Source organism: Manis pentadactyla, chromosome 12 (genome assembly GCF_030020395.1).
Source record: "Manis pentadactyla isolate mManPen7 chromosome 12, mManPen7.hap1, whole genome shotgun sequence".
Classification (NCBI taxonomy): domain Eukaryota; kingdom Metazoa; phylum Chordata; class Mammalia; order Pholidota; family Manidae; genus Manis; species Manis pentadactyla.
Genome location: NC_080030.1, coordinates 4,568,901 through 4,582,766, shown reverse-complemented (window position 1 = coordinate 4,582,766; position 13,866 = coordinate 4,568,901). Strand labels below are relative to the sequence as shown.

Genomic DNA, 13,866 nt, shown 5'->3' with positions numbered 1-13,866 from the left:
TCCAAGACTATTTCCTTCTCACAGTTAATGTGTGTTCATAGAAATCCACCCAGGAATGCGTTATACAGCCTGCGTCTCTTTTACCCCTCCACGCAGAGTGTTCCAATTAAGTATACACCCATACGGATGTGTTCCAATACAACTGGGTCCCATACAGGTGCCCTTAAATGTAGGTGTGTCTCACACAGGTATTTCCAATACATTTCCACACAGGAATTCTTCGTACAAGTGTTGTTCCTTTCACAGGTGAGCCGTGCAGATGCTTTTCCAAAACAGATGTACTCTATACCAGAGCGCCTCACTCAGGTGTTTGTTATAATGCAGGTGTGTTCTATACAGCTGTTTTCCACACAGGTATGCTTCCATTCAGCTATACTCCAGACAGATGTGATTCAATGCATAGGTGCTCTTCTTACACATCCATGTAGATGTCTTCTCTACAGGTTTGCTCCCATGCAGGTGTGGGCTACACGGGTGCTTTTTCATTACGGGCTCACCATCTGGGTCAGCCCCAGGCAGGAATGCCTCATACACCGGCGTCTCTCTATCCCGTGTCCCCACCCGGGTGCGATCCTGCAGACTCGTCCGCAATGGAGGTGGGAGGTCCCTCTTACACCTGCGCGATCCAGCCCCTTTTCATGCCCTCCCATTACAGGATTGGGTTCCCGTTACAGGTGCGCCCTCAGTGCGGCCCCGCCCTCCCTTGGCTCCGCCCTCTCATCTAGGCTCAGGTGCACAAGCCGGAAGTGCCCTTCCCTCCCAGGTGAGTGACTAAACTTTCCGGGTCACGTGAGCGGGCGGGGCTGGAGTCCGACTGAGCGACCGACCCACCGACCGAGCGACGCTCCGAGGGTTCGAGCGAGGGACCCGGCCCGCGAACCTGAGCGAGGTAGAAGACGCCCGGGTGAGGTAGGGAGGCAGGTCGGCCACCCCTTCCCCTCCCCTTCTCCTCCCCTTCCTTTCTCCTCCCCTTCTCCAGTCCTGGAACGCGCCGGCCCCAGTTAATCTTTAATCTCTGACCTCCGGCGGCGGGGGCGGGGCGGGACTCCGGGGTGCCCCGCGCGGGCTGCCCCTCCCCTGGGCCTGCGCCCGGGTCCAGCCCTTCCCCCACGCCCAGGCCTTTCTCCTTCTCCAGCCCCCAGGTGCCTGGTTGCAGGTACCCCCCCCTCGCCCGAGATGCGGTAGGAACGCAGCGCTCGAGAACCCCGGTCCCTGGTGCCACTCGCCCGTCGCCTGTTCCCAATGGCGAGCCCGGGGCTGGGGCCGCTGCTAGCACTGGGCCTGCCACTGCTGCCGGTCCGCTGGGGCCGGGCCTGGGGGCAAAGTAGGTACCAGCGAGGGGGCGTTGGGTGCCTGGGACACTGAGAGATCGAGAACTGGGGAGCGGGCAGAGAATGCCTTGGGGGAAGTCTACAGGGTCAGGGCCGGGGAGGGTTAGGAATTCGAAGCCCTTCCTTGGAGGGTGGGAGGAGGCCTGAATCTGACTCTCAGTGTGGTTGGAGTGTTTTGGGCGGACCGGGAGCTAGGAGGAGGCCTGCCTGGCGCTCTGAGCTGGGCTTGACCAGCCTGGCCATAGGTGTGGACCCTGCATACAGTCCCATTCCAGTGTCGGGAGCCTGGGGGGAGGTGTGAGTCAGGCACTGCCTGGAAAGGCAGGATCCGCCCAGACCCTTAACGGCGGGCTGAGGGTCTGAGGGGTGGGCCGGTGGGGCGGGGAGGGCTGGGCTTCTGGGTACCATCCATTATAACAGACCCCAACTGAGCACAAAATGCAAACCGGGCTCCTCTGGGTTGGGGGTGGCCCCAGCATACAGGACACCTACAGCGTCTGCAGGAATGGAAGACTCAGGGGGCAGAGTTCTAACGGGGGCGGGACGCAGAGAGGTGCCCAGGGCAGGTGCAGCTGCACCCAGATGGGAAGGACTGGTGGAGATTCATTTCTCCTCTACCCCCTCCCCACAGCACCAGACCCCACTGTAAATGGCAACCACACCATTACGACCCCTGGCCCTGGCTCCCACTCCAGTGGGGCCCTGGTGAGTTGGAGGTATATGTGGGAGGATTACAGTAGGGATGTTATTCAGGAGGCCCACGTGTAGCAGGAGAGGCCCAGACTCCCAGACAGGGCAGGGGCTTGGGAGCGGGAGTCTCAGACATGGCACGTGGGGGGAGCCTGGGAGGCCCAGATGTCAGATAGGGATCAGGAATCCTGGGTGGCGGAGCCACAGCGCCGGAAGTGGTGGGGGTGGGGGTGGGGCTAGGGTCAGGAGCTTCATTTGCTTCCCAGGTGGGGATGGACAGGGTCCCCAGGTTCAGGTGGGTCACACCTGTCCCCTCTCCTACAGTCTCAAGAGGCCATCACCGCTATCATTGTGGTCTTCTCCCTCCTGGCAGCCCTGCTCCTGGCTGTGGGGCTGGCCCTGCTGGTGCGGAAGCTACGGGAGAAACGGCAGACAGAGGGCACCTACCGGCCCAGCAGTGAGGAGCAGGTGGGTGCCCGTGCACCACCGCCCCCCAACCTCAAGCTGCCGCCGGAGGAGCGGCTCATCTGAACAGTGGGGCCCACTGCAGCCGCTGCTGCCCAGGACTGCCCCGCACCTCACACGCAGTAGCTGCCAGCGAGACACCAGCCTCTGATGGTTCAGGAGACCTGGGGGCTGAGGGGCACCTGCCGGGTGGGCTCTGTGAAACACGTGCCTCTGCCTGACTCCACCTACAGTTGGGGGTGCCGGGGCTGGGGGTCCCCACTTGCTGCACCGTCTTCACTTGGCCAGCTGACCCGCCCTGCCACATGGGCCAAACAATCCTCCTCTCCTTTCCTTTCAGTTCTCCCACGCAGCTGAGGCCCAGGCCCCCAAGGACCCAAAGGAGACGGTGCGGGGCTGCCTGCCCATCTAGGTCCCCTTCCTCTCTCCATCTCCTGTGTTTGCTGTGTGACCTTGGGGGAAGGTGGAGCCCTCTCTGGGCAATCAAACCCACCTAGTGCTTACAAATATAAGGGAAGATGGTGCTTTAAGAACTCTGTCCCTGAGGCAAGGAAGGTGGGGCTGCTCACTTTATATGTGTGTATATATATACATATATATATACACACAACACACATATAAAGTTGGTAGTGAGATTCAAAGGTTCAAAATAATAAAACCTTATTTGGAGCTGGGAGGGGGGGGCAGGAATTGGCTTGGATGGAGGAGATAAGTCAGGTCTCATAGGCTATTGAGAGATGAATTGTAAGGTTGGAAGGATCCTAGGAGCTGGGAGGGCCTCCAGGAAGGAAAGAGCTTTTAGCGGCACTTAGAAGCCAGGAGGAAGGTACTGGAAGGGGTGGGTTTCTGAGCAGAGAGAGGGCCCACAGATAAACTCACCGGGAAAACCAACTGTGGGCTTTTGTGGCTTTATTGAGGGACTGGGGTCTCATCCAGATCCCCAATACTTAACCTTCAAAACACTTCTTAAGCTCAGCAACTCCAGGCCGGCTCCTGACCTGGGGTTCCTGCCCGGTTCTGGCCAGCAAGGCAGGAGGTCTGAGGGCTCCCAGTTCTTCGGGCTGCAGGTGAGCGTGCTCTGCTGGCAGGGCCTTGGAAGGCTGGGATCTGAGGTTCTCTGGGGAACCAGGATTCGAGGAACAATCAAGAGGTTGGGATGTCCTGGTGATGTGCAAGTTGGGCTTTGTGGGCACCAGAAGTTGGAGGCTTTCTGGAGGGCTGGGCACTGTGGAGAGCGGGGGGCAGGGGCTCTCCTGGGCTCCTGGGTCCTTGGCCGCCTCGTGGGGAGGAGAGGGATGTAGGCTTAGAGATTGGAGCTCTGTATGAGGGGACGCAGTGTCCCCATGGCTGCCGGGGTCTGCAGAGGCTGCCGAAGACTGGGATGGAAAAACGATTTCTTGGCTGGCCTCCAAGGATGGCTGGGAAGTGGGGTCCTCCAAGGAGGTCGTGGCATCTGAAGGCTGGGGTGTTTGCAGAGATGGCAGGCTGCCAGGCAGGGACAGGGACTGGGGCTGTTCTTCGTCATCTGGTTGCCACCTGGGTCTTCCAGGTATGTCAGGCTGGGCAGAGGTGGGGAGAGGGCACATTGCTGGCCTTTAGATGCTGCAGGGGCGGGCTAGTTGGATGGGCAGATGGGGAGGACTGGGTCCCCTCACCAGGCTGAAGCAGCTGTCGGGGTCCCCTCTGTGGCAGCAGTTGAAGCTCTGGCTGGGCCGCAGGCTGCCCATCCTCGTGGCTCCTGTGCTCAGACTGTCGAGAATCTCACCCAGCAGATCCAGTTCTTCTCCAGACCCCAGGAAGCTGCTGTCCAGAGCTTCCTCTGCCCACGGGTCCTGGGTGTCGTTAGAGCTCGGAGAGGGTGTCCTGGTGATGGTGGCAGCCTCAGATATCTGCCCCGAGGCCCCCGGCCCTGGTCCCTCTGCTCTGGACGGTCTGGAGTTTGGGGGCTAACCTCCCCATCAGTCCTGGCCCCGCACTTCCTACATTGCCCCCTCCCCAGTCTTTGAGCCTTACCCCTTTCCCAGGGACTCAGGTTTCTCCCCCAGCCGGGCTTTGCTGGGGCGGAGGGGCCGGTTCTGCAAAGGACAGTTTTGGGGTGTGGGGTGGGGCTCAGGAGCTGTAGCATTGGGCTTTCTGGAGGAGGGTAAGTGTGTGTGGGGGAGACTGATTAACCAGCATGGGTGGTGGGGAAGGGGGGGCATTCTTACCTGTCCGAAGTGCTGGGTGATAGGCAGCCGCTGCTGCAGGTAATCTGAGCGGCTAGTAAGGGTTGGGGCCCTCAGGGAGCCCCCCCTGTGCAGGCCAGAGTCCCCATCCTAGGAAGAGTGTGGGTGAGCCAGGAGCCCCACACCTGCTACCCCCTGGCCATTGGCCATTGGCCTTACCTTGTACATCAGAAAGCTCTGCACACCCTTCAAGCCGCTCTTGGCCTACAGATGAGCCAAAACAGAATCAGACTGGAGAGATTGGACCCTGGGCATTTGAGAACTCAGCCCTTCATCCCCTAAGACAACATCGTCTTGGCCATTGGTGTGTTTGTGCCTCACAAATATATTTACAATTCCCCATGTACCACCTAAGAAGGCAATACATACTCTCACCCTCTAATATAAAAGAATATTCCCAGAACAAAACCCCCGAATGAAGTGGGAAGTGTCAGAAACAGAAGATCACAGAAATGTGTCAGTGTTCAAAAGCCGAGAGAAGAATGAAATCCAGTGGACCCTTCAGAGCTGCAGAAGTTGGCCTGGGAAATGTTTGGGCTACAGAGAAGAAGAAAAGGGGCACAAACCGGGGTGGTAACTGCCTGAGAAGGGCTAAAGAGGTTTGCTAGTGAATCTTGGTTGTCAGTTTAAAATAGAAAAAAAAAACAAAGCAATGATCCCAACAAAAATGATTACGGTAAATGGAGAATAAAATTGGGAAGATGTGTAAGTGGTGAAACTGCCGGTCTGGTTCTGATAAAAATGTGGTATTAAGGTGTGTGGTCTCAAGGAGGCATGGAAATGTCCTCTGTCCCCTTGCCTTCATCCCCCTGGTAAGTGGCCTGTGTTGAGAAGCCTCACCGAGCGGTACATGTTTCTGACAGCTGGTTGAGTCTTGGCTTTGACCGAATGCAGGAGGGCACCACCGCCTTTCTGGGGGGAGGGGGAGAGCATGCAATGGAAGGAGGCTTGGGCATCTGGGGTGTCCCCAGACCTCACCTCCGCACCCTGGCTCTGTGATGCTGGACAGGCCCCTTTCCCTCTCTGAGTCTGGATTCCTATTTATAAATAAGCATAATGATGATCTACCTGGGGACTGTGGTGGGGCTAAGCCAAACCAATAATGAACACTAAACAAGTGTTTGGTGTTCCTACCTTTAGGTTGTCTGCCCAAAGCTGGTAGGAACGAAGGGTGCCTAGGTAAGGAGAGGTAGTCACGGCAGGCTCAGGCTGGGGGGCTGGGGGTGGAGGGCTCCCGGGCTAGACGTAGGGCTCACCTGAGGAGGCCCCGCTGCAGGTGATCGCCTGCTCAAAGAGATCTGAGAAGCCCTCTCCTGTGTTAAGCTTCTCTAGTCGGCCTTCGATGAACTGGGGTGGGGGGAGGGGTGGGGTGGGAGAAGGGTCGGAAAGTCAGACGGGGCTGTGGCCCCCTCAATACATCTGAATCCCAGGACCGAGGAGTCCACTCGCCCTGCATCCCTGGCCCCTCAGGAACCCGCCCCAGGACTCGAGCCCACCTCGCGAAGCCAGACGTCCAGCCCTCTCCCCGCCTCCCAAGTCAGGACTTCACCTCAGAGACCACACCCCGCCCCGCCCCAGGACCCGGAAGTCGGGCTCCACCATTCCAGACCTGCCCACCTCTTCTCAGTGACCCTAGAAGAGATCGACCCCGCCTTCAGGGACCCGAGAAGCAACCCCAGCACTGAAAGCCCCTGGTGTCCCGCCCCATTTCTCCCCCGCCCCCCACATCCCTAGGACCCAGGAGTCCCAGACCGCTTTCCCCTCCCGGGCAAATGGAATGCGCACTCAAGACACGCCGACTCCGGAGTCCGGCACGGACCCTCACCCCCGAGCCAGGAGCCGCCCCCCTAGGGACCCAGGAACTTGGTTCCACAACAATCTTCCCAGGGACCCAGGAGTCGGGGGTTCCCATCTTTAGGGACCCTGAAGTGGGGGTTCCCGCGGAACGGACTCCAGCCCCTCCTACAGGACCCGGGCTTCTGCGCGTCTTAGCCCCGCCACTCCGGTCCCGGCCCGGTCCTCCGGACTCTGGAGCACCTGTTTGAACAGCTGCAAGTGGACGGCCCGCCGGTGGAAGGCCTGCAGGGGCGCCCCGGGCTTCTGGGCCAAGAAGGCATCTTCGTTGAAGGCCACAGGCCGGCCCTGGAAGAAGCACTCACGTCCTGAGTTACCTGCGGCTCTTCTGGACCCCAGCTGCCTGCCTCCCTCCCTAGCATGCGGCAAACATCGATTGAGCGCCTGCAGTAAGCCTGATTTCCGTGCAGGGCCTCGTGGGCCGCGGGGAGGACTTGGGCTTTGAGGCTTTGACCCCAGGGAAATGGCAGCGCTGGAGAGCTGTGGGCAGAGGAAGGGGGCCTGACACAGGTGCTCACAGGTGACTTCTGGCCGCTGCGGGGAGGACAGACTGGGGAGCAGAGGAGTCGCAGAAGAGGATTCAGGGGGACGTGAGCGCGCTGATCCAGGTGAGCAATAAATAACAGGAGCGAGAGAAGGGGAGGAACGGACAGATTCGGGGTGTGCTGTAAAGGCAGAGGCGAAGTTTTCGTAGAATAGTTGTGAAAACCCGGCAGGCGTGGCGGGAGGGTTGAGAGTCAGCAGATCAAAGCCCTGGCTGCAAAGCTCACCCCTTGTGGGACTTTCACAAGCCTTGATTTCCTCATATGTAAAATGGGACCATAATATATCCATCTCAGAACACCACTGTGAGCATTAAATGAAATCATAGCAAAACCTAGCATTCACCGAGTGCTCACAACGTGCTAGGCACTATCCAAGGATTTTGCACATGCCCACTCACTGACACGACCCTTTGGGTGGGTACCCGCAGGATTCGTTTTACAGGTGAACACAGAGTAAGCACTCCATAAACGCTGGATATCATTACTACCAGTCTGAATCCTCAGGGACCTCCAAGGCCTCTCCGCCTGCGTCTCGGGTACTCACTGGATTGCAGGTGAGAGCTTCGCGGTATCCCCCAAAGAGCAGGGCCTGGGCTTTGAGGAACAGACGGGACACCCCTTCTCCGGGGGCCAGCGCGACCTTCCTTAGGCGCAACCTCAGCAGGGACACCTGCAGGTCAAGGGGGCAACCTGAGCGGGCAGGGGTGGGGCCTCCGACTCCCAGATGTGGCAAGAGCGTGCAGGGGGTGACACTGACCACGTCCGGGGGCAGCGCCTGCACGTCATCGAAGGGCGATTCCAAGGTATTGGAGTCCACGTTCATCATCACGACGTCCTCAAGGGCTTTCTCCCGCACTCTCTGCGTTGGGGAGTATAAGGGGACATGGCCGCTCAGAGCCCAAGGACTCCTGGCGAGGGGGTGGTACCTGGGGATGCAGAAGGAGAGAGACCCGTCCGCCCCGAGGTTCAGGTCCGCTCCCACTCACCTCGGCGAGACTGGTGTGCACCCCGATCAGGTAGGGCATGGGCGCGCTGCAGACGACCGAAGGGGGCAGGGTCATGCAGGCGCCGCCACGAGGAGGGCCCCCAGGACTCCAGGCCTCCTCCCCAAGCCCTGCCCCTTCCCAGCCCCGCCCCTCACCAACAGTAATCCAGCAGATGCGGCGGCAGCGTGGGGATCAGCACATGCTCCCAGCGCATGGGGTACAGGAGGGCGCAGGACGCATGGACGCACGACGTCAGCTGGGGACGGCGGGGGGCGGGGCACCGTGGAGTCAAGGCCTGGGCTCCCGGTTTCAAGGACCCTCTGGGCAGGTAGCGCTCCTCGCTCCTTTTCCCACGTGCCCTGTCACCGGTCCCACCTCCCTCCCCATCCTCTACAGGGTAACAGGTGAAAACTCAGATCTTCTAGGAGTCACGTGAAGATCAAGAATTCGATAAATTACAATCTGTGTTGCTGGCGGAGCCAGGACTGCTCGTCCCAGCCTGGTTCTGTAGGGGGCGGAACTAACAGGCACCCCTTCTTGGACCCCACCCTAGGGGTGGAGACTCGACTCAGCCCAGTGATTTCACCTCCAAAGAGGCGGGGCTAGAATTAAGTCCCCCCCTTGGTCACGCCCCTAGAGGTGGAGCCACGACGACCCCACCCCTAGACTTCAGCTCCCCTGGCCCCCGCTGCCCGCCCGGCTGCCCCGCCTCACGGTGCTCAGCTTGCTGGCGAAGATGAGGACCCTCCGCTCCGCCAGCAGCGCGGCGAACAGCCCCACGATGTTCTCGTCTGTCACCGCCACAACCAGCTCCGTCAAGTTCCTCTGAGGACCAGAGAGGAGCGCTGGGCGCGAGGGACCACGGGATCCGATAGCCCCCCGCCTCCAGAGCTCCCTCCCAGCGGTCCACTCACGTTCTCAGGAATGGATGGCAGGCGGCCGGAGTCGGGGGCCACGAAGCAGGAAAGCTGCGGGGGTGTTGGCGGGGGGAACCGATCAGTGGGGGGTTGACCTCACCTGGGTGGTTACATCTTCCGGGGTCCCCAGCTCCGCTCACCGGCCTGCTGTTCCCGGGGCCAGGGGGCGGGACGCCACGCGCACTGCAGATCAGCACCCCGCTGCCCTGGGGGATAGGTGTAGCTGTGTGGTTCCCAGGGCTGGGGGGCAGCCCTGCCATGCACCTGAGGTCCGGCGCCAGGGGGTTGGCGACTACTCACCAGCTCCACCGAGGCCTGGGGCCCGGGCAGGGGCTGCTGCAGCAGATTTAGAAGAAGTTCCTCCACCTCCGAGACCTGCGTGGAGGTGGGGTGTCTGAGCCAGATGGTAGGTTGGGCATTCCGAGGGCCTTGACTCAGACTAGGTGGTCTGGGAGGGGCCAAGGGGCTCAGGTCAGGCCTGGGGGTTCAGAGCTAGGCTGGGGTCTTGGTGGGATTGCAGACTGGGATTCCGGTGGGAATGAGAGGGGGGTGGTCTCACTTGGGCCTGGGCCAGGAGGTCCCCTACTGTGTTCAGTAGCTTGTAGAACACCTCGAACCAAGGCAGATGGCTATGGAGACAGGATGTGGGTTCCATGAAGCACCTCTAGGCTTAGCCCCTTCCCATTTCACCCACAGGCCCCATTTCCCATACCTGAGGATACAGAGGCAACTGTGGGCACCAGCCCTCAGGCGGCAGAAGCCAAATCTGCGGGTGCCAGTCAGGTCGGTGAGGGTGAAGGTGAAATGCTGGACAGCAGGGCTGGGGGGCTCCCTGGAGGTGGGAAAGGCTCTTAGAGCCCCAGGGCTCCCAGCTCTCTGACTTCCTCCATACTTCCAAAAATGCACCTAGTACTGTATCCACCAGTCTCGGGCCCTGGGTATTTTGGGCCCTGGTTGTCAGGGTCCCTGAATGCCTGAATCCCTGGGTCCCTGGGTGTTTGAATCCTGGGGGCCCTGAGAGTCTGTGATCCTGGGTCCCCAGATACCTACTTCCTTCCATACCTTAACACATCAAAAGGGAAGCAGAATCTAGGCACCATCAGCATAGCTTCCTGGGGGTGGAGAGAAGACACACTGCTTGGCCACTCAGGTTGACCGCAGCCCTGAATTCCCAGTACAAAGCAGAGAGTCCCCTCCCCCAGAGGGACTGGCCCCTGGCTCCAGGTGGGCAAAGGGCCAGCCCGCATACCTGGTCCCTGAAGTCTGGGGGGAACTGCCGCAGGATAGGGGGATCTGCAGGGAGATCAGGCTTCCAAGTTCAGGGCCCCAGGCCCACCCTCCATCTCCCCACCCCCACCTGCTGCCCCCAACTCACCCTCCTGCAGGGAGGCCGGGCAGGCGGCTTCGAAGAACCAATCAAACATGGCAGGGGGATCACCTCTGTGGGACAGGAATAGGCAGGGTGGGTCCAAGAGCTGGCTTCTCTGTGTGCGGTTGTGTCTGCGACTTTGTACATATGATTGTGTGTGCACGTGTGACCAGTGTGATTGTGTGTACATGAGCCTGAGAATTTGTGGCAGTGAGTGTGTAGGTCATGTGATGCTGTGTGAACAACAGTGTTGATTGTGCGTGCCATGTTCTGTGTGAGCATGCAGGGGTGTGTGGACATATGTGCCTTGTGCAAGTGTGTGTGTGTGTGTGTCTATTCCCATCCCGTGTCTGCCTGAGAGGATAGAGCTGCCAGTGCATGTGTCCGGTAGGGGGCTGCTCAGCATGAGGGTGAATTGCATCCAGAATTTCCTGCGTGGCTGTGAGTGTGGCGTTGTAAATGGTTGAACATCCCTGTGGTCTTGAAAGCAAGAGTCCATCTCCCTGAGACTTCATGGGGCCCCGGGGAATGACCCCCACTTTCTTGTCTGAGAAAGGGGGCAGCGTGCCCTGGTACTTCTCTTCCCTCCTCTGTCCCCTCCTCCTCCACCCACTACAAAGGGGATGCTGGGACTTGGGCTCAGGGAGGGACACAGAAAGACCTGGAGGGGTGCAGAGAAGAGGATGAAGTCCCCAGCGTGGGAACTCCCAGCATGACTCCCTCACGCTGACGCAGTCCACACGGCCCTCACACACATGGACACACACAGTCCCCTTCCCCCACAGATCCCTGGAAGCCATGTTCCCCATCACTCAGAGATACCAAGAGGTGCACAGTCAAGAGTTTCAAACTGAGACAAACGGAGCCAGAAAGAGAGACTGAGAGAGGTGGGGTGGCCAAGAGCGGCCCGAGTGTTTCTGAGATCAGAGTCCATGCTGCAGGCCAGCTGGGGGTCCGGCCCCATTCCAGCCACCTGCCCCTGAGGCTCATGGTCCCTCCCGGGCCTGCCCCAGCCCAGCTCCCCTTGGCCCCCTTACAGGCCTGGTCTGGGGCTCTCCATCCAGATGATGGGGGAGGGCACAGCTCTTACTCAGCTCTGGATCCCATGGTCCCTGCTGGGCCGGCCCGGTGGGGCCCTTCCCCAGGGGTCCTGGGGGCCTGTGCTTGCGCAGGGCTGGGCCCTGAGCTGGCTCAGCTTCCTGTGTGGCCGAGAGAGGAAGTTTAACGGGTGACGTTCCCCAGAGGGCGGCCTCCACCCCCACCCACTGTGAGAGACCCAGGCATCCTGCCTCCTAGCCTTACCCGAGATGGGTGGACAATAGGTGGTGTTGGCTCAGGGACCAGACCCCCAAAACCTGGCCCTGCCAGGCCAGGCCGTATCTGGGCCCCACCATCACACCCAAGCCCTCCCTTCTCTGCGACTGCTAAGGATTCAGTTTGCCTCAAATGCTTCCTCTTTCTCCCCATTCTTCTTTCCTTTGGTCCATTGGCACAGGCCATTTCCTGTAGGACCAGCAGGGGGAGCCTGGTCAGGCAGTGGACACGGTCCACTGCTGCAGAGGTGGACAGACAGCGGTCAGAACACAAGGACAGACACACAGACATACACATAGCCAGGAAGTGGCTGACACAGAATAGTCACAGACACTTCTGTGAGAAGACACCATGTCATACAGGCAGAAGGTAGTCACAGGCAAATCCCAACAAGTGCAGAGGGACAGCACACGCACAGAATGGTCCTTGCCCACCCAGGTGATAGAAGCAGAGAGGCAGCACCCAGGTGCAGCCAGCAGAGTTCCAGAGATTACAGATGGGACACACATGCAGAGACCGCCACCATCAGTACCAGCAGGATAACAGAGAAATAGACTGCTGTGAGACAGGAATGCATAGAGAACATAGAGCTGTAACAGACAGACACAAGGCAGATTCACAGCCAGACATAGTCACACATCCAGAGACACAGCCAGACACACCCAATCAGAGTCACAGACTCAGAAAGAGGCAGAATGCTAGGTGGACAGATGTTAGGTTGAAACACAAGGATATGCAGACACCCTTCCAGGCACAGTGGCAGAACATGAGAGGCACTTGTGGTCACATATGTGCACATAAAATCCCAGACAGACTCAGACATTCCAAATGCATGAGAGTCTGCAAGATTATCAGCCTCCTGCGAGATACTGAGGATGTCTTTGGATCTAGGTGCACATTTGCATGAATCCACCTACCTGGCATGTCCTAGGTTATCTGGGGGTGCACGTGTGTGTCTGTGTGCCTGTGGAATTTGTGTCTAGTCCATCAGACTGTGCAAGGATGCAGATGACCGGGTATTCTCATTTATGTGCAGGTCCCCATATGACTGTGGGTGCAAGATCTTTCCATGCCAAGGAGGGGGATGAGCAAGCATACAAGCAGGTACACACACACACACACACACACACACATCTCCAAAGCCTCTCTACTCTCTAGAGGTGAAGTTTATATCCCATCCCCTTGAACCTGGACAAGGCTTTGTGACCACCATCGATTAGGAGTCCAGAGAACACTATGTGACTTCTGAAGCCAGTCAGAAAAATGCACGGCATTCCACCTTGCTCTCCTGGGATGTTTGCCCTTGGGGAACCCAGCCACCTTGCTGTGAGAAAGCCCAGTCAGACTATGGAGAGGGACTGATGCCCTTCTTCTAACCTGCTGCTGCTGAGTCCCCAGCCAGTAGTTGGCATCGACACGGCAGCCATTTGAGTGAGTCACCTTGAATATAGACCATGGCCTCCAGGTAAGATCCTCTGGTTGCTGCCCTGGGGACCTGAGACAAGCTGCCCTGCCACGCTCTGCCCAAAGTGCAACTTTGGGAGCAAAATAGCTATTACTTTAAGCCCCTAAATTTGTTACACAGCAGAAGCTAACTGATACACTTTGTCTCTCTAAACCTTGGTTTGAAAGGGAATAAAAGCTCAGGCCTTAGAGGGTTAGTGTGAGGGTTACATGTGACATGGCACGTGCCAGGCCCTCACAGTGCTCCACCTGTTAGCAACTTCAGCCCCTCCACTGCCAGCCCCAGGCTGCCAACTCCCCAGAATCCTTTCCTACAGATTCTCTGCTTTACACACTTGCACAATGTGCTCCCCCACCCTACCCCTGGACTGACAGGGGCTCCATTGTCAGGCACCCACTCTGAGCCACGCACTGCGCCCATAAGATCTTGAATCCTCACAAATGTCCATCCCTGAAGTGGGCACGCGGGGATCGTGGCAGAAAAACATGATCCCATGTTATAGGCGAGAAAGTCAAGGCTTGAGAGGGCGTGGCTTACTCAGCATTAGTTGAGTGGCACAGCCTGATCTGTCTGACTCTGGAATGCCCACCCCTCTCTCCCCCACCCCAGATTGATGTCCCTTCAGAGCCCACCTCCAACCCACACGTAGGAGCCCTTGCTCTCCAGCCCTCCTCCCACAGGGAGGTCAAAAAGGTACTCGGCAGA

General features: G+C 58.8%; 2 protein-coding genes across 7 annotated transcripts; one reads left to right on the top strand and one right to left on the bottom strand.

Moving 5' to 3' along the window:
* The first annotated feature begins 761 nt into the window (after positions 1-761).
* CRB3 (crumbs cell polarity complex component 3) lies at positions 762-6,833 on the top strand. 4 transcript variants are annotated; one of them, XM_036895759.2, is made up of 5 exons: positions 762-909; positions 1,136-1,324; positions 1,963-2,036; positions 2,346-2,489; positions 6,680-6,833. In XM_036895759.2, exons 2-5 carry the CDS (start codon positions 1,243-1,245, stop codon positions 6,701-6,703), a joined length of 324 nt encoding a protein of 107 aa, XP_036751654.1. In that variant the 5' UTR covers positions 762-909; positions 1,136-1,242; the 3' UTR covers positions 6,704-6,833. The 4 variants fall into 4 exon arrangements, with proteins under 4 accessions (XP_036751654.1, XP_036751650.2, XP_036751653.1 ...); XM_036895755.2 differs by lacking the exon at positions 6,680-6,833 and adding an exon at positions 2,827-3,377 and having other exon boundaries at positions 2,395-2,489; XM_036895758.2 differs by lacking the exon at positions 6,680-6,833 and adding an exon at positions 2,827-3,377.
* On the bottom strand, positions 3,379-11,655 carry DENND1C (DENN domain containing 1C). Of its 3 annotated transcripts, none has more exons than XM_036895727.2 (23): positions 11,473-11,655; positions 10,389-10,453; positions 10,263-10,306; positions 10,076-10,125; positions 9,726-9,845; positions 9,573-9,642; positions 9,314-9,388; positions 9,154-9,219; positions 9,011-9,064; positions 8,811-8,921; positions 8,252-8,352; positions 8,097-8,142; positions 7,868-7,969; positions 7,655-7,780; positions 6,749-6,853; positions 5,968-6,058; positions 5,846-5,886; positions 5,552-5,623; positions 4,871-4,915; positions 4,694-4,801; positions 4,500-4,561; positions 4,142-4,349; positions 3,379-4,045 (listed from the first exon to the last, which is right to left on the bottom strand). In XM_036895727.2, exons 1-23 carry the CDS (start codon positions 11,487-11,489, stop codon positions 3,434-3,436), a joined length of 2,391 nt encoding a protein of 796 aa, XP_036751622.2. In that variant the 5' UTR covers positions 11,490-11,655; the 3' UTR covers positions 3,379-3,433. The 3 variants fall into 3 exon arrangements, with proteins under 3 accessions (XP_036751622.2, XP_036751621.2, XP_057345713.1); XM_036895726.2 differs by having other exon boundaries at positions 11,420-11,653; XM_057489730.1 differs by lacking the exons at positions 3,379-4,045; positions 4,142-4,349; positions 4,500-4,561 and having other exon boundaries at positions 4,783-4,915; positions 11,420-11,652.
* Positions 11,656-13,866: the final 2,211 nt, after the last annotated feature.